The sequence below is a fragment of the Oryctolagus cuniculus genome, chromosome 13, assembly GCF_964237555.1.
Source record: "Oryctolagus cuniculus chromosome 13, mOryCun1.1, whole genome shotgun sequence".
Taxonomy (NCBI): Eukaryota; Metazoa; Chordata; class Mammalia; order Lagomorpha; family Leporidae; genus Oryctolagus; species Oryctolagus cuniculus.
The window spans coordinates 98,318,348-98,338,346 of NC_091444.1; the positions used below are offsets into that span (position 1 = coordinate 98,318,348).

A 19,999-nucleotide genomic window follows, 5' to 3' on the forward strand; every position below is an offset into this window, starting at 1 on the left:
GCGTACTTTATTCAGTTCATATCAGTGTACAATGGCTATTAAGCTTGTTCATAATTCTTGAGGTATTTTCTGTAAATTCTTGTAGAAATGACTTAGGAATATGGCATAGAATTATTAGTCACTTTCAAGGGTACCCTCTCTGTCAAAAGTATAATAATCGATGGCATTTGACCAACTCAATAGCAACTAATTTTCCAGAAGGTTCTCATCTCACGAATGGAGGTTCTCATCTACCAGAGAGTAATTGGGTTGATATATTTTATGGACACAACTTGGAAGAGAATAATTGGATTGGGAAATAGAGATATCTGACTCATGCCTCCAAATAATATAGTTAGGTTTATGTCTGAAGAGAATCTCAACAGACTGCTAAAGTTGTATCTATGGCAGAGGGGATTCCAACGAAAATGGAAGTGACCCATAATTTGATGCCTGTGAAAAGTCTTGCATTAGAAAAGAATTTCAACATGAAGTATGCTGGTCAATATCCTAACATATCTAGTATCAATATTAGAAACCAACACTAGGATCAAAGACACACCCTTTAGAATCATTAGCAAATGTACTAGACTGGTAGTCTGCAAAGGTAATCCCCATCAGGTAACGGTTTGTGTGGGTGTAGTTGAAGATTTAACCTATGAGAAATGAAAGAGAAGTAAGAAATGACCTGAGCTATGAAGTGAGGCCTAGGAGTATAGATTAAGCAACTTCAGGTGAAGCATTGAGACTTAAGGAACTTTTGAGACAGACTTAGAAATGGAATACAAAGAGTGGTTGAGTAGAATCCAGCAGTTACTGTATTTAGAAGTGAAGTGGGCTTATAGGAGCCAAGAGAAAGGTCTAATCACTAATTGCTACTGCTGCTGTGGATGAAAGCAGTGGAAAAACTAAACAAAGCATCCTGGATATGTCTCAAAAATATTGCATTGAATTATACCCTTGGAAAACATATTTAGGGCCAGGGAGTTGCACAGTCATCTATGTGACCCCACAATTATCTGTGTATCAGGCCATGCATTCACATAGGACAGTACAGAAAAAAAAAAAAAAAAAAAAAACAGAATCAAACATGGTAAATGCTGGTATTTTATAGAAAAGGTAAACTTTGTTTAAAGTTAGGTCATTAATGTCAAAGGAAAAAAAAAAAGAAGCTTCTAAACACGGTTAAGAAATGATCTTGTTTATCTCATCCTGAAATCAGGTGAAGATGAAATATGTAGTAAGAATCAAATGTGAATTTTTCCAAAAATCCTATTAGTAGCATATGATTTAATTAAACCTTGAATATCTTGAATATTCAAGTTTTTGGACAAAAGTTTCTAGGGAATCTTTATAATGTAAAATATAACCACTCTTTCAAAAATAGCTGTTTATGGGCCAGCTACATTGCACAGTAATTAATCCTCTGCGTGCAGCACTGGCATCCCATATGGTTGCTGGTTCTAGTCCTGGCTGCCCCTCTTCCAATCCAGCTCTCTGCTATAGCCTGGGAAAGCAGCAGAAGATGGCCCACGTGCTTCTGCCTCTGCATGCACATGGGAGACCTGGAAGAAGCACCTGACTCCTGGCTTTGGATTGGCACAGCTCTGGTCATTGTGTCCATCTGGGGAGTGAACCAATGGAAGGCCTTTCTCTCTTGTCTCTCCCTCTCACTGTCTGTAACTCTACCTCTCAATTAAATAAATAAAATAATCTTTAAAAAATTTTTAAAAAATAAAAAGTTGCTGTTAAAAATAATTCATTAACAGTATTTGGGTTTTTTAAACTCTGTATTTGTTTTTCATTTTTACTAGAAAGACAGAAAGAGAGGGACAAGGTGAGGATGAGAGAGGGGGTGAGAAAGAGATCTTTCATTTATGGGTCCACTACTGAAATACCTACAGTAGCCTAGAGCTGGAGCCCAGAATTCAATCCAGTTCTACCATGTAGGTGCAGGATCCAAGCACTTGAGACATCATTTGCTGTTTCACTGAGTGTTCATTAGCAGGAAGCTAGATTAGAATCCAAGTTGGCCAAACTCCATGCAGACATTCTGATTTGGGTTGCAGAAATCTCTAGTAGCATCATAGCCACCGTACCTCTATCTTTAATGAATGAATTTTGATAATTTGAAATCCACAAAAGATAGTGTTGAAAGTGTAAGTCAACCTGAACTCTTTTTTGGGAAGTCATTATTTTTGAAATCTGATTATTATCTGATTTTATAGAATATTACTCATTAACTCATGGGGAATAATACTATTAGAAAGAAGTCTATATTTTAAAAAATAATTTTCACATTTTCTTAAGTCTAAAGATGAACAGCAACACATAATGCTGCTTGCTGAGTTAAATCAAGCTCTGCAGGACAAACTGGATGAAGAGATGAAGAAAAGTGGTGATTTGGGAGACAAGATAACTCAGTAAGATTTTAGTATTTCAGGTTATATCAATTATTCTTTAATTAACTTATCTATAGTTTGACTATGTTAAAGCCTAAATACACATTTTCTTATGTTTTCATAATTGAACTGTACCCTGCAAAAGTTTACTTCTGAAACTCACAGAACCATCTGGAACCTTTTATATTTTTTGAATCCCAAAATATAACATTTTCTGTTTCATGATTTCATAAACAGTAATAACAATGCCCTGGCACATAATGTCAACTGAATTCTTCTTAATGTATCTTCAGCTTCTTTTTCTGGAGATACATTTGCTGTCTTTGATAATATTTCCATTTTTGGTAACGATCTTCTCTTAAACATCCAAATATTCAAATATTTAAAATATATCAGCATCATTCTTTCATAAAATTAAAATTTATATTTTTAGCTATAAAATATTTCATGAGATGTGCTAATTTTCTTTGCATATCCCTCCACATGTATATACTGTATGCATTTAACTGTTTTAAATATATATGTGTACCTATTGCTTGTATATGAACATATATACATATTATATTTGAAACATAAAAATATATGACCTCTTCCAGGCCTGCTCTCTGCTGTGGTCCAGGAGTGCAGTGGAGGAAGGCCCAAGTGCTTGGGCCCTGCACCCCATGGGAGACCAGGAGAAGCACCTGGCTCCTGCCTTCGGATCAGCGTGGTGCGCCGGCCGCAGCGCTCCAGCCGCAGCAGCCATTGGAGGGTGAACCAACGGTAAAGGAAGACCTTTCTCTCTGTCTCTCTCTCTCACTGTCCACTCTGCCTGTCAAAAAAAAGAGAAAACAAACTTCCAAGGTCAGAGGAGTCCTTTAATTCTTACCTCTCTCTATTTTTATTGCAAACTAGAAACTACTGGATTTTCTAATACAACCCTCTGGAAAAATGGAGCCTCCTGTGATTTTATTGGAGTTCATCCTATTAGACAATAAATATTCAGAAATACTGCCTTTTGAAAATTTGATTTTACCTGAGACAAAGAAGAAGTTAGGGGAGAGAGAGTGTGTGAGTGAGAGCAAGATAAAGAGCACACAAAACATTCCCATTCACTGGTTTACTCCTAAAATAACCAGATCTCATGTGAGGCCAAAGCTAAGAGCTGGGAACTCAAGCCGGGGGTCCCATGTGATTTATAGGAACCCAATTACTTGAGCCATCCCTGCTTCCTTCCAGTGCCTACATTGGCAGAATGGTAGACTCAGGAGCAATAGTCAAGTAAAAAACAAAAGCACTCTGATGCCCACTCCCACAAATCTTTTTGACATAATCTCTTCACCTTGGGCTTCCAGAGGAGCCAGAATAGGACAGTATCGTGAATGTTCTTTAACTCCTAAGACCCATACGGTGATTTGAGGCACCACCTAAAGTTTTTCTGAAGTTTTATTGTCCATTGTACAGTCATCATCTTTGCTTCATCTCTGGATCCTGTTTGCCTAGCAACACTCTGGATTTGATTTTATTCCAGAAACCACCTTTAATTTTACTTTTTTTTCACAATTGCATGGTGATTTGTTATGTGGAGATGCTGTAATTCACATATATGGATTTAGATACTTGAACCCAATAAGTCATAGCTCCTTTAAATTTGGTAGTCTTCCTTTAGTTTCTCTCTCACATCAGTTTTACCTTCAGCTTCCTGAAGAATGGGGCCCTTGTCTTCCAGGTCTTGGTATCCTTTCTTGACAGTTCCTTCAAAACCTCAAGTTTCCACACAGTCTCTTTGATGTCCTTTTGGTTTTCATTCTTCCTCTTTTGTAGGCCCTTTCAGCTTCCACCTCCCTCTGGTCTGAAGACATTTAACCTATTGTAGTCTTTGTTTCAATTTCCTGAAGTTACAACTCCCTGTATCTAGTGTCACCATCTAGTGTATCTGGGGCACCACCTTCTGTTGCCCTCTCAGGCACATTTGTAGGGAGCTGAACCAGAAGCAGAACACCAAGGAGTTGAACCAGTGCTCCAGTATGGAATTCCAGCATCACAGCCAGCAGCTCAATATACTGTACACAATGCCAGCTTTGTTTGGTGTTGATAGTTGCTTTTTTTGGACCTTACCTGGGACATCAGTTGGAATATCAATATGTTGTTTCACTTTCTCGTCTTTGGGTGGCTAATTTCTAAGTCCGAGTTTGCTTGAGAGATTCAGGTGGAAGCAGCATCACATTTTACAGCCTAGCAAAAGTCACTCAGCATGTGTGCCCTATTCTGTTCACTAGATACACAGTGCCTTGTCCAGCTCACATTCAGGAGAGAAAATTTCATGGAAAAATTGTCAAAGGGTTTGTAGACATGCTCTAAATGTACTACTTTTAAGTATCAGTTAATGGTTTTATTTGAGGGAAATGATTCCTTCTCCTCTCAGTACCAGGGAAACTCCATCAAGCTTTTCTCTTGCTATTGTTTAATATGTGCCCTTATTTTGTGGAAAACATCAAATGATGACAAGTCAGTTTCATTGACTGAAACATTTTCATTCACAAAAGTATACAAATCACATCATAAACTTTTATCCTCTGAATTGTGATTTCTCATTAACCTCAAGGGGAAAAATGGAATTTAGGAATTATAGTGTAGTTTTAGTTGCTTTAATTGCTATTCACTTTTAATCAATGCTTATATTCTTTGATAACTAATTTACATGAGTAGTAATGTAATAATGGTATTGTTTTCATTATAATTCAAATTTCATTCAATGTGTATTGAAGATAAACATTTTAAACTTTGGCTTGTTTTTTACTTTAAAATTTCTCTGAGAATCACTGATTCAAAACTAAAAGAAATAAATAAAAACATTAATATATATTTTAATGATTTTTTTAAATTACCTTTTTATTTTGCTTTAGAAAAAAGCATCATCTCAAAAAAGTTCCGAGTATCTAATGGAGAGTGATGACATTTCAAAAAGTATACAAAAAGAACACAGAATCCATGTTGGGATATCTACACTCTCCAAAATGAAAGCTCCTCAGGAAGCCATTTCTAAAGAATTGGAGGAATATAAGCAACTCCTTCTAGAGGGATTTGAAGATTTGAGAAGAAAACAAGATGAGATCATTCAGGTTGCAAAAGCTTTTTCAAAGCAAGTGAATGAGTAAGTCAAAACATAGAATTGCAGACAATAGCTTACATTCGCTAATTTGCCACTAAAGCATAATTCTTAGTGAAAGAGATTCCTGAGATTAGTAAGGATATAATCTACCTAGACAAAGTGATTTTGGAAAATAATGTTAGTAAATGAAATTACCAGTAAATTTGTAGTGCAGAACAATTTATGTAAATGTTAACAACTCTGTTAACTTAAGTTCAAGATTACAACTTAAGTGTCTAGCATCTCTTCCTCCCCCTCCTCCACCTGTTGGTACAATATGGCACTTGTCTAGTTACCTTTCCTTTATTGTGATCATTGGTATTACTACCAAAGGACGCCTTGAGAAAGATTAAGAAAGAGAGGAAGGAAAGTGTAGTGTCTGGAAGCAAGTCCCACCTTTGATGTCTTCCTAGCTGCTTTAGTTGTTGCTGAATACTTACTTGGCTATCTCATTCCCCACAGTCATTGTTGTTCTGAATTATCTCTCAATGCCAAAAATCAAGCATTTGCTTAATTTCTCCCAAAAAGTGGGTGAAAAAAGCAGGGCTGTCGAAAGTAAGCACCTGAAAATGTCTTTGGTGGTATTCTAAATCTCTAACTTAGTTTTCTATCCTTTTTAAAAAGTTACTGTTTCATATATTTAAGTGGCAAAACATGATGTTTTCAAATATTTATATATTAGAAAATGTTTACTAGCATCGAAGAAATCAACATCCATTATATCAGAATTGTTATTTAAATAAAATATTTCTAATGGCATGTGCAAGGATTTTTGAGAATAGAGCCTTTTGGGAGGAAGCAGATGTCACCGGATCAGTCATACAGCATTGACAGGCATCCTTCTCCCTTGTACTGGGTTTGAGTCACGTTGTGAAATTTTCAACTTTAAAAATTAAAAGGCCTTAATTATACAGAAACTGTGCTCTGACACATTTTCAGTATTAAAACACTGTTTATTGTGCATGCCCATTGACTCTTTCTTTTAAAAAATGAAATTCATGTAAGAATTATTAAGGGGAAAATGAAATACTAAACATTGGTTCTTTCAATCTTCGCAGAGCTAATGAAGTGTTAGCAGAGGTCAGAACTAAAAATTTTCTCCTGGAGAAACAACAGACTGGAACATTAACCAAGTCTATTTCTACGCAAACTGTTTCTACGCAAACTTCGGTAGCGTCACATAGCGTTGGAAATCGTGCTAATAGTTTCTGGCTCAGCAGAGATCTTACTCCACAACAAAACTTGGAGACTCCTACTTCAGCAGCTCAGGCTTCACATCACAACACTGCAGAGTCTTTGGACACGGTTAGATATATTGCCTCTTTCCCCTTGGGTTTCAGGTTGTTCATATACTTCTTATTTTTAGTTTGTTGAAGTACTTAGTTTGATTGACATATGTATGCTAGTAATGGTTGTAATTATCCTCATTAATGTAGACATGAAACGCATGTTGCAGCTAATTTTTAAATATATATTTATTTATTTGAGAAGCAGAGATACAGACAGAGGGAGAGACAGAGAGATCTTCCATTTGCGATTCACTCCCCAAATGGGTGCAAAAGCTGGAGCCTAGCCAATCTGAAGTCAGAAACCAGTGGCTTTCTCCAAGTCTCCCATGCAGGTGCAGGGGTCCAAGTACCTTGACCATCTTCCACTGCTTTCCCAGGCAATAGCAGTGAGCTGGCTCAGAAGAGGGGCAATGGGGACAAGAACCGGCACCTGTATGGGATTTCAACACTGCAGGCAGAGGCTTAGTCCACTATGCCACAGAGCCATCCTCAATATTTTGCAACTATTTAATAAACTTAACAAATACAACTAAACTGACATATTTGCAAACATTTCAAAACTGCTTTAAGTTAGGTTTTGATAATTGAATATTTTTACCTAGTAATTAAAGATATACTTTGAGATCTGCTAATATATCTTTAACTTGATTTTCACTTGTGGTCCAAGACACTTTTAAGTTTTGTGCACCATCACATAATGCCTTCACCTATGATTTCACTATGACTGTTGTTAAAGCAAGGTTTCTCCATGTTCCTAACATTGAGCATTTTTTGAATCTCTCACCATTATATGAAGTTTAACCTTGCCACTTAACACACTTACAGTGATAATAAATGGCTACATGTATGTTTTTTGCTAAATTTTCATTCCAAACTGGAATTCTAATTTAATCCGAGCATGTTTTGGCCTGTGTATAAGTGATTCTATAATTTTATTATTTGTTATACAAATACATTATTATAAAATAACAAGAATGAAAATTAGCCTGAAAATTATCCACTGATTGGATATTTTGCATATAGAAATCTTTGTTGACCATTGAAATATAAAATATTGAGACCAGTTTTTATAGGGTAAAACTTATCTGCTTGTCAAGAAACTGCTTCCAAATTCTTTTCTCTGCAACAAAATACATGTATTTAATACTTGTAAAACTGTAAAAATATTTGCAAAATTATAAAAACAATGTAATTTATAAACTGGCAAGTATAATTTCCTCTGTATGTTAAAATAGTTATAATTCTATCTTGAACTACAACAGTTTAAATGGGCAAACTAACTTTTTATTTTGTTTAAACTCAGTACATATTTCCTACTTCTTAAAATATTTATGTGATGGACAGAATTATAGAGAGAGAAGAGAGGCAGAGATACAAATCAGTCTTCCATTCACTGGTTCACTCTTTGAATGACCACAATGGCTGGGGTTTGGCCAAGCTGAGGCCGGGAGCCAGGAGCTTCTTCCAGGTTTCCGACATGGCTGACAGCTTACAAACACTTGGACCATCTTCCACTGCTTTCCCAAGTGCATGAGCAGGGAGATAGACTGCATGGAAGCAGAGCAGTCAGGACTTGAACTCACACCCATATGGGATGGCAGAGCTGCAGGCAGCAGCTTAACTTGCTGTGCCACAGTGCCAGTCCCACATACTGATTTATAAAAGATTTTGAGTTCTCCCTCAAATACAGCAGGATGTCAAAACTATAATTTCAACATACCAATAATCACTGAAAAACTATAGAGAGGTGTGCATATGTGCAGTGTTCATAGCTATGAAATTAATCTCTAAAAGACAATGCTGCATTATTTTCTGAGCAGCAATCTCAAGTATAATTTAGCCATAGCCTGTCAGTACATCATTACTGAGTGGGTACATTTGTTTCTGTATTTGATGTGCTTTGTTACTGCTATGGAGTTCACTTTCTGAAATATCCCTCCAACTCTTCTCCATCTTTCAAGTGTTATTTAAAAAGAATTTTCAGAAAGACTGCAAACTCAAGGGAGAAAAACACATTTCAATTTTGGTTTCATATTGATCTTTTTAGTAATTTTCTTGTTGGAATTGTTGACTTTTAGGTAGCAAGTGGCACTCCCTTTCCCTTTCTGAGTTCATTGGAATTGCAGCAGCCTGCACATAAATTGGTCATCTGACACTGGACTCAGGTGACCCAAGCAGCATTTTAAGCTCTGCACCAAATACCTGCCATGAAAGTGTCTTGTAAAAGGTCATCTAATATTTGAAAGTTTTCACTTGTGGGTATGAGCTGAACCACAACCACCTCCTACCAGTAAGGATGAAAACAGTATTCCACACTCAAGGCCCTTTGACTAATTGCTCTTTGAAGGGAAGACCCCTCCCTATACTCTGGATATTTGGTTTTACACTATGAGATTGTATATCAAAGGCAGTTGTCCTCAGCTGTCATATCTGGTGTAAAGCAGTAAAGAATGAAAGAAAACCTGGAGGAGAATTTTTGTAAAGGGAGGCCACTTCTACAAGTACCCATTACTTTAACATTCAGTTAGCCATCCATCCATCCATCCATCCATGCATCTATATATGTGAATGATAGCGCAACAGGGAGAGCAAGAAATCTTCCATCCAGTGATTCACTCCCTGAATGTTGACAACTGCCAGGATGGACCAGGCTGAATCAGGAGCCTGGAACTCCAACTGGGTCTCTAACAAGTGTAGCATAAACCCAGGCATCATTGCCACAATCTGCTGCCATCCAGGCACACCAATAAGAAGCTGGATTTGAATAATGGATGAAAGCTGATCCCTAGATACTCTGATGTCATCCTGTCACACCACAATGCCCACCATCCATGTATTCATTTTCCCCCCAATCCTGGGGTTTATTGATTGCATTAAAATTTCTAAAAATTTTAAGTGTTTTTTTTATTTTAACTTTTAATTAGTTTTTAACAGACTCATTTTACTTTGTACATGTAGTCCTAAGGACCTAATAACTTTCCCCTCCACCTTTACACTCTCCCCATCTCTCCCTCCCAAACTTTTTCCTCCCCCCCTTATTTTTAGTTTTTGAGATAACATTTCAAATTTACATTGCAGTACGAAGGCTTAACACTTCCCAGAATAAGAAGTTTAACAAGCAAAAAGCAAAAGACCCTAGTTTAGTGGGAAAAATAGACAATGGTATAAAAATAATGTACAATAAATTCTGAAGTAGTCACAGATCATTGAAACTAGAGTAATATAACACATTTAACCACTGGATTCACAAAGATATATAACAAAAGTTTACAAAACAGTCTTTTCAGTAATGCTAATACACATAGACATTTCTTTTTTCTTCTATTTTATTTTTAATTTTAGCCCCTACAAATAAAGGAGAGCATGCAGTATTTGTTTTTCTAGGTCTGGTTTATTTCAGTCATCCTGATGTCCTCCAGTGGCATCCATTTGGCTTCAAGTGGTAGAATTTTCTTCTCTTCTTTATACCTGAATAATATCCCATTGTGTATATCTACCACATTTTCTTTATCCATTTTTCTGATGGTGGACACCTTCATTGATTCCCAATGTTGGCTCTTGTGAAGAGCTTCTATGAACATAATTATGAAGGTATCTCTTAATAGTATTCAAGTCTTTGAGATATACCCAATGTGGGATTGTTGGATCATATGGCAAATCTAGTTCTAGTTTTTTTTTTTTTTCAGATATCTCCACACTATTTTCCACAGTGGCTTCAGTAATTTATATTTCCAAAAATAGTGTTCTCCTTTCTCTACATCCTCACCAGTACTCGTTGCTCTCTGTTTTGGATTTTAGCCATTTTGACAGGGGTGAGGTGATAGCTCATTGTGGTTTTGATTTGCATTTCCCTGATGGCTTGGGATGCTGAGCCTGTTTTCACATATTTGTTGGCCATTTGTATTTCTTCTTTTGAGAACTGTCTATTAAAGTCCTTTGCCCATTTCTCAACTGGATTATTTATTATTGTTGAGTTTTTAAAGTTACTGATACATCTGGAATATTAATCCTTTGTCAGAAAAGTGATTTGCAAATATTTCCCCATTCTTTTGGATGTCTCTTCACTCTACTGATTATTTTCTTTGCTGTGCAAAAGCTGCTGAGTCTGATATAGCCCCATTTATTTAGTTCTGCTTTTGTTGGCTGTGCTTGGGGATCTTATCCAATAAGCCATCCCCTACAGCAGTGTCTTGGAGTGATTTTGCTATGTGTTCTTCCAGCAACTTCATAGTCTCAGGTCTAAAATTTAAGTCTTTTATCCAGCTTGAGTTTATTTTTGAATACGGTGATAGGTATGGATCTAATTTCATTCTTCTACACATATAAATCCAGTTTTGCTTGCACCATTTGTTCAAGAGACTATCCCTACTTCCACTGTTTGGTCTGAGCAATTTTGTCAAAAATCAGTTGGCTTGTATGTATGCAGATTGATTTCTGAACTCTCTGGTCAGTTCCATCATTCTATGTATTGTTTTTTTTTTTACTTTTATTTAATGAATATAAATTTCCAAAGTACAGAATATGGATTACAATGGCTTTCCCCCCATAACTTCCCTCCCACCCCCAACCCTCCCCTTTCCTGCTCCCTCTCCCCTTCCATTCACATCAAGATTCATTTTCAATTCTCTTTATATTCAGAAGATCAATTTAGTATAAATTAAGTAAAGATTTCATCAGTTTGCACCCACACAGAAACACAAAGTATAAAGTACTGTTTGAGTACTAGTTATAGCATTAATTCACATTGAACAGCACATTAAGGACAGAGATCCTACATGAGGAGTAAGTGCACAGTGACTCCTGTTGTTGACTTAACAAATTGACACTCTTGTTTATGGCATCAGTAATCACCCTAGGCTCTTGTCATGAGTTGCCAAGGCTATGGAAGCCTTTTGACTTCACCGACTCTGATCATATTTAGACAAGGTCATAGTCAAAGTGGAAGTTCTCTCCTCCCTTCAGAGAAAGGTACCTCCTTCTTTGATGACCTGTTCTTTCCACTGGGATCTCACTCACAGAGATGTATTGGTTTTTATGCCAGTACTATGCTGCTTTGATCACTATAGCTTTGTAGTATGCTTTGAAGTCAGGTAGATGCCTCCAGCTTGACTTTGCTCATTCAGGATTGCTTTGGCTATTCTGGGTTTTTGTGATTCCATAAAAGTTTTAGGATTACTTTTTCTAGTTTTTTAAAGAATGTCATTGGTAGTTTGATAGGGATTGCATTGAATCTGTAGATTGCTTATATAGAATGGACATTTTAATGATTTTAAATCTTTCTTTTCTTTTCTTTTTTCATTTTTTTTAACTTTTATTTGATGAATATAAATTTCCAAAGTACAGAATATGGATTACAATGGCTTCCCCCCATAACGTCCCTCCAACCCACAACCCTCCCCTTATCCACTCCCTCTCCCCTTCCATTCACATCAAGATTCATTTTCGATTCTCTTTATATACAGAAGATCAGTTTAGCATACATTAAGTAAAGATTTCAACAGTTTGCTCCCACACAGAAACATAAAGTGAAAAACACTGTTTGAGTACTAGTTATAGCATTAAATCTCAATGTACAGCACACTAAAGACAGAGATCCTACATGAGGAGTAAGTGCACAGTGACTCTTGTTGTTGACTTAACAAATTGACACTCTTGTTTATGGCCTCAGTAATCACCCTAGGCTCTTGTCATGAGCTGCAAAGGTTATGGAAGCCCCCTGAGTTCACTGACTCTGATCTTATTTAGACAAGCAAGCTTTCAAAGTGGAAGTTCTCTCCTCCCTTCAGAGAAAGGTACCTCCTTCTTTGATGACCCATTCTTTCCACTGGGATCTCACTCGTGGAGATATATCATTTAGGTTTTTTTTTTCCCCAGAGTGTCTTGGCTTTCCATGCCTGAAATACTCTCATGGGCATTTCAGCTGGATCCGCATGCCTTAAGGGCTGATTATGAGGCCAGAGTGCTGTTAGGACATTTGCCATTCTATGGGTCTGCTGTATATCTCATTTCCTATGTTGGATCATTCTCTCCCTTTTTTATTCTATCAGCTAGTATTTGCAGACACTATTCTTGTTTATGTGATCCCTTTGGTTCTTAGTCTATCATTAGGATCAATTGTGAACAGAAATTGATCACTGGGACTAGTGAGATGGCATTGGTACATGCCACCTCGATGGGATTGAATTCAAATCCCCTGGTATGTTTCTAACTCTACCGTTTGAGGTAAGTCAGCTTGAGCATGTCCCGAATTGCACATCTCTTCCCTCTCTTATTCCCACTCTTATATTTAACAGCGATCACTTTTCAGTTAAGTTTCAGCACTTAAGAAGAATTGTGTATTGATTATAGTATTCAACCAAAAGTATTAAGTAGAACAAACAAAAAAAATACTAAGAGGGATAACATATTAAGCTGCTCATCAACAGTCAGAGTGAGGGCTGATCAAGTCACCATTTCTCATAGTGTTCATTTCACTTTAACAGGTTTCCTTTTTGGTGCTCAGTTAGTTCTCACCTATCAAGGAGAACAAGTGGCATTTGTCCCTTTGGGATTGGCTTACTTCACTCAGCATAATGTTTTCCAAATTCCTAACAGGGATCACTTTTCAGTTAAATTTAGACACCTAAGAATAATTGTGTGTTAATTACAGAGTTCAACCAATGGTACTAGGACAAAAAAAAATACTAAAATGGATAAAGTATTACATTGTACATCAACCGTCAGGACAAGAGCTGATCAAGTCACTGTTTCTCATAGTGTCCATTTCACTTCAACAGGTTTCCCCTTTGGTGCTCAGTTAGTTGTCGGCAATCAGGGAGAACATATGATATTTGTCCCTTTGGGACTGGCTTAATTCACTCAGCATGATGTTTTCCAAATTCCTCCTTCTTGTTCCAAATGACTGGGTTTCATTGTTTTTGACTGCTGTATAGTATTCTATAGAGTACATGTCCCATAATTTCTTTATCCAGTCTACTGTTGATGGGCATTTGGGTTGGTTCCATGTCTTAGCTATTGTGAATTGAGCTGCAATAAACATTAATGTGCAGACTGCTTTTTTGTTTGCCAATTTGATTTCCTTTGGGAAAATTCCAAGGAGTGGGATGGCTGGGTTGAATGGTAGGGTTATTTTCAGGTTTCTGAGGAATCTCCAGACTGACTTCCATAGTGGCTTGACCAGTTTGCATTCCCACCAACAGTGGGTTAGTGTCCCTTTTTCCCCACATCCTCTCCAGCATCTGTTGTTGGTAGATTTCTGAATGTGAGCCATTCTAACTGGGGTGAGGTGGAACCTCATTGTGGTTTTGATTTGCATTTCCCTGATTGCTAATGACCTTGAACATTTTTTCATGTGTCTGTTGGCCATTTGGAATTCCTCTTTTGAAAAATGTCTGTTGAGGTCCTTGGCCCATCTCTTAAGTGGGTTGTTTGTTTTGATGTTGTGGAGTTTCTTGATCTCTTTGTAGATTCTGGTGATCAACCCTTTATCAGTTGCATAGTTTGCAAATATACTTTCCCATTCTGTCGGTTGGCTCTTCACTTTCCTGACTGTTTCTTTTTCAGTACAGAAACTTCTCAATTAGATGCAATCCCAAATGTTAATTTTGGCTTTGACTGCCTGTGCTTCTGGGGTGTTTTCCAAGAAGTCATTGCCGGTACCTATATCTTGCAGGGTTTTTCCAATGCTCTCTAATAATTTGATGGTGTCAGGTCACAGATTGAAGTCTTTAATCCATGTTGAGTGGATTTTTGTGTAAGGTGAAAGGTAGGGGTCTTGATTCATGATTGTGCATGTGGAAATCCAATTTTCCCAGCACCATTTATTGAATAGACTGTCCTTATTCCAGGGATTGGTTTTGGATCCTTGATCAAATACAAGTTGGCTGTAGATATTTGGATTGATTTCTGGTGTTTAAATTCTGTTCCGTTGGTCTACCCATCTGTTTCTGTACCAGTACCGTGCTGTTTTGATTACAACTGCCCTGTAGAATGCCCTGAAAGCTGGTATTGTGATGCCTCCGGCTTTGTTTTTGTTGTACAAGATTGTTTTAGCTATTCGAGGTCTCCTGTGTCTCCATATGAATTTCAGCATCATTTTTTCCAGATCTGAGAAGAAGGTCTTTGGTATCTTGATTGGTATTGCATTGAATTTATAAATTGCTTTTGGGAGAATGGACATTTTGATGATATTGATTCTTCCAATCCATGAGCATGGAAGATTTTTCCATTTCTTGGTATCCTCTTCTATTTCTTTCTTTAAGGTTTTGTAATTCTCATCGTAGAGATCCTTAACGTCCTTGGTTAAGTTTATTCCAAGGTATTTGATTGTTTTTGTAGCTATTGTGAATGGGATTGATCTTAGAAGTTCTTCCTCAGCCATGGCATTGCCTGTGTATACAAAGGCTTTTGATTTTTGTGCATTGATTTTATACCCTGCTACTTTGCCAAACACTTCTATGAGTTCCAACAGTCTCTTAGTAGAGTTCTTTGGGTCCCCTAAATAAAGAATCATGTCATCTGCAAAGAGGGATAGTTTGAGTTCTTCCTTCCCAATTTGTATCCCTTTAATTTCTTTTTCTTGCCTAATAGCTCTGGCTAGAACCTCCAGAACTATATTGAATAGCAGTGGTGAGAGTGGGCATCCCTGTCTGGTCCCAGATCTCAGTGGAAATGCTTCCAACTTTTCCCCATTCAATAGGATGTTGGCCATGGGTTTTTCATAGATTGCTTTGATTGTATTGAGGAATGTTCCTTCCAAACCCAGTTTGCTTAGAGTTTTCATCATGAACGGGTGTTGTATTTTATCAAATGCTATCTCGGCGTCTATTGAGATAATCATGTGGTTTTTCTTCTGCAGTCTGTTAATGTGGTGTATCACATTGATTGTCTTGCGCACATTAAACCATCCCTGCATACCAGGGATAAATCCCACTTGGTCTGGGTGGATGATCTTTCTGATGTGTTGTTGCATTCTATTGGTGAGAATTTTATTGAGGATTTTTGCATCTATGTTCATCAGGGATATTGGTCTGTAGTTCTCTTTCAATGCTGCATCTTTTTCCGGCTTAGGAATTAAGGTGATGCTGGCTTCATAGAATTTGGGAGGACTCCCTCTTTTTCGATTATTCTGAATAGTTTGAGAAGAATTGGAGTTAGTTCTTCTTTAAATGTCTGGTAGAATTCAGCAGTGAATCCATCTGGTCCTGGGCTTTTCTTTGTTGGGAGGGCCTTTATTACTGTTTCAATTTCTGTCTCAGTTATGGGTCTGTTTAGGTTTTCAATGTCTTCCTGGTTCAATTTAGGTAGGTTGCATGTGTCCAGGAATCTATCCATTTCTGATAGATTTCCCTGTTTGTTGGCATACAAGTCCTTGTAGTAATTTCTGATGATTCTTTTTATTTCTGTGGTGTCTGTTGTTATGTTTGCTTTTTCATCTCTGATTTTATTGATTTGGGTCTTTTCTTTTTTTGGTTAGTTGGGCCAATGGGGTGTCAATTTTGTTTATCTTTTCAAAAAATGAGCTCCTTGTTTGGCTGATTTTTTGTAATGTTTTTTTTTATTGAATCCTGTTGATTTCTTCTCTGATTTTATGATTTCTCTTCTCCTACTAGATTTGGGTCTGGTTTGCTGTAGGTTTTCTAGATCCTTGAGGTGAATTGAAAGCTCATCTATTTGGTGCCTTTCCAATTTCTTGATGTAGGCATCTATTGATATAAACTTTCCTTTTAATACTGCTTTTTCTGCATCCCATAAGTTTTGGTATGTTGTGCTGTTATCCTCAGTTACTTCCAGAAAATTTTTGATTTCTCTTTTAATTTCTTCTATGACCCATTGTTCATTCAGGAGCATGTTGTTCAATCTCCATGTGTTTGCATATGCTCTAGGGATTCCTGAGTTGCTAATTTCCAACTTCATTCCTTTATGGTCTGAGAAGCTGCATGGTATAATTCTAATTCTTTTGAATTTGCTGAGACTTGCTTTATGGCCTAGTATGTGGTCAATCCTAGAGAAGGTTCCGTGTACTGCTGAGAAGAATGTAAAATCTTTAGCTGTAGGATTGAAAGTTCTGTAGATATCTGTTAGATCCATTTGGGCTATAGTGTCATTTAAATCTACTGTATCCTTGTTGACCTTCTGTCCTGTTGATCTGTCTATTTCTGAGAGTGGAGTATTGAAGTCCCCCAGTACTATTGGATTGGGGTCTAAGTCTCCCTTTAAGCCCCTTAACAAATCTTTTAGATAAACCGGTGCCCTGTAGTTAGGTGCATATACATTGACAATTGTTATATCTTCTTGTTTTATTGATCCCTTAATCATTATATAGTGTCCCTCTTTGTCTTTCTTAACAGTTTTTGTGGTAAAGTTTATGTTGTCCGATATTAAGATGGCTACGCCTGCTCATTTTTCATTTTGGTTGGCATGGTATATCTTTTTCCAGCCTTTCATTTTCAGTCTGTATGGATCTTTGTTGGAAAGATGTGTTTCTTGTAAGCAGAAAATAGATGGGTTTTGTTCCTTAACCCAATCAGCCAATTGGTGTCTTTTAACTGGACAGTTCAGGACATTAATGTTCAATGTGACTATTGGTAAGTGGTAACTGTCTCTCCCCGGACTATCAGTGTGCTCCCTTCCTATTCTGCCATCTTGCCTCCCAACATATTCTGATTTTGAATCTTTCAATCCATGAGCAAGTGGTATCTTTCCATTTTTTTGCAGCCCTTAATGACCTCTTCTTCAATGTTTGAGACTTTTCATTGTATAAACCTTTCACTTCTTTGGTTCAATTTATTCCTAAACAGTTGATTTTTTGGTGCCTATTGTGAATGAAATTTCTTTTTTCTTTTTTGACAGTGAATAAAATTTCTTTCTTGATTTCTTTTTCTGTGAGTTCATCATTAACCTAGAAAAAGCACTTGATTTTGTATATTTATATTTTAACTAGCAACTTTACTGAATTGGTTTATCAATTCTAACAGCTTTTTGGTGGAGTGTTTAGGTTTGTCCACATAAATCATGTCATCTAAAAACACATATGATCTTGCTGAAATTGCTTTACAAAATGTTCTCTATAAAGTTACGGTTTCTTTAACATGAAAATAAGGAACTTTTCAAGAAGGACATCTCATTTTTCTATGTAAAACGTATACTATTAAATATTTTTGAGTGTAATATAAGATAATATCATCTATTATACATAGGAAATATATATATAGGAGAACTATTGAGGAAAAGAATATTACATTGGTAGTTCCTTCATTCAAATTATGTAAGAATGTGATTTATACTTTATGTAATTTTTATTTATGATAACATAAGATTCTACCAGTAACTGTTCTTTCCAACATATTGTAGTGAGTTATTTCCCCCCCATATTCTACTTGGTGATGCTGTTGACACATTGTTCAATTTCTAAAGTTTGCCCTTCAGGATCTTGACACCTCAACTTTATGGGAAAGATGTTTTCAGATCATTGAAAAATATAGGAGTCAAGAAAATTTGCCTTCATGCCAGAATGAAGGTATTTATATTACTTTATCATGATCTCCATGAACTGTTTATTATGTCATGTGTAGGAGTATTTAAAGCCTGTTGGGATATTTTATTAGATAATAACTTTTATATAAAATATTTAAGTAAGAATATTCTAGAGACAGCTGCAATATATTTTGAAATGTTTCTTCACATTTCAAAATTAAGTGGGTAATTAGAATTAATAACTTCATAGAACTGTATTTGTGAATTGTATAAATGTGTTTATATTAAATAATTTTTTAAAATTATGATCAAACTTAAAAAACAAATGTTTCAAAATTTGACTACATTTTTACGACATTTATTTTAAAGGCAGAGATAGAGGGAGGGAGAGACAGAGAGGTCTTCATTTGATTATTCACTCCCCAAATGGACACAATGGACAGGGCTGGGCCTGGCCAAAGCCAGAGCCTGGAATTCCACCCAGGTCTCCCACATGGGTGTCAGGGGCCCAAACACTCGGGGCATCTTTTGCTGCTTTCCCAGGTGGATTATCAGAGAGCTGAAATCGGACTTGCCAGAAATGGTGGAGTTAGAAACATGCCAGGGGATTCCAATACAATCCCATCAAGGTGGCATGTACCAATGCCACCTCACTAGTCCCAGTGATCAATTTCAGTTCACAATTGATCACACTGATAGGTCTAAGAGTCAAAGGGATCACACAAACAAGACTAGTGTCTGCTAATACTAACTGGTAGAATCAAAAAGGGAGAGAATGATCCAACATGGGAAGCAGGATACACAGCAGACTCATAGAAGTGCAGATGTCCTAAACAGCACTCTGGCCTCAGAATCAGCCCTTAAGGCATTCGGATATGGCTGAAGAGCCTATGAGAGTATTTTAGGCATGGAAAGCCAAGACACTGTGGAAAAAAAAAGACCTAAATGAAAGATCTCTGCGAGTGAGATCCCAGTAGAAAGAACAGGCCATCAAAGGAGGAGGTAGCTTTCTCTGAAGGGAGGAGAGAACTTCCACTTTGACTATGACCCTGTCAGAATAAGATCAAAGTCGGCAAAGCCAAAAGGCTTCCATGGCCTTGGAAACTCATGACTAGAGCCTAGGGAGATTACTGACGCCATAAACAAGAGTGTCACATTGTTAAGTCAACAACAGGAGTCACTGTGTACTTACTTCTCATGTGGGATCTGTCCTTAGTTTGTTGTCCAATGTGAAGTAACGCTATAACTAGTACTGAAATAGTATTTTACACTTTGTGTTGCTGTGTGGGTGCAAACTGATGAAATCTTTACTTAATATATACTAAATCGACCTTCTGTATATGAAGAGAATTGAAAATGAATCTTGATGTGAATGGAATGGGAGAGGGAGTGGGAGATGGGAGGGGTGCGATGGGAGGGAAATTATGGGGGGGGAGGCCATTGTAATCCATAAACTACTTTGGAAATTTATATTTACTAAATAAAAGTAAAAAAAAAAAAAGAAAGCGGAGCAGTCGATGCGTTAATATAGGATGCTGGCTTCAGAGAAGCTGCTTACCTTGCTGGTCTACAATGCATGCCCCAATGCTAACTTCCTAAAAGAAATGAAAATTAAAGAGTTACACATTGGTTTCCTTATTTCTCATTCTAGAAAGTCATGCATCTAACAATTGAATTTGAAAATTAGTTCTCAAATTTTCTGAATACTCATGTCCATATGAATA

The 19,999-nt window shown here is 36.9% G+C and overlaps 1 protein-coding gene across 4 annotated transcripts in view; it reads left to right on the forward strand.

The window, feature by feature from the left end:
* Positions 1 to 19,999, forward strand: part of LOC127489251 (ankyrin repeat domain-containing protein 26) — a 235,550-nt gene that overhangs the window by 197,043 nt on the left and 18,508 nt on the right. For all 4 annotated transcript variants that reach the window (XM_070056031.1, XM_070056032.1, XM_070056030.1 and 1 more), the window contains 5 exons: positions 2,290 to 2,402; positions 2,978 to 3,143; positions 5,267 to 5,514; positions 6,570 to 6,816; positions 18,216 to 18,318. In XM_070056031.1, the coding sequence (XP_069912132.1) occupies positions 2,290 to 2,402; positions 2,978 to 3,143; positions 5,267 to 5,514; positions 6,570 to 6,816; positions 18,216 to 18,318 (877 nt within the window). The remainder of the gene's footprint in view (positions 1 to 2,289; positions 2,403 to 2,977; positions 3,144 to 5,266; positions 5,515 to 6,569; positions 6,817 to 18,215; positions 18,319 to 19,999) is intronic.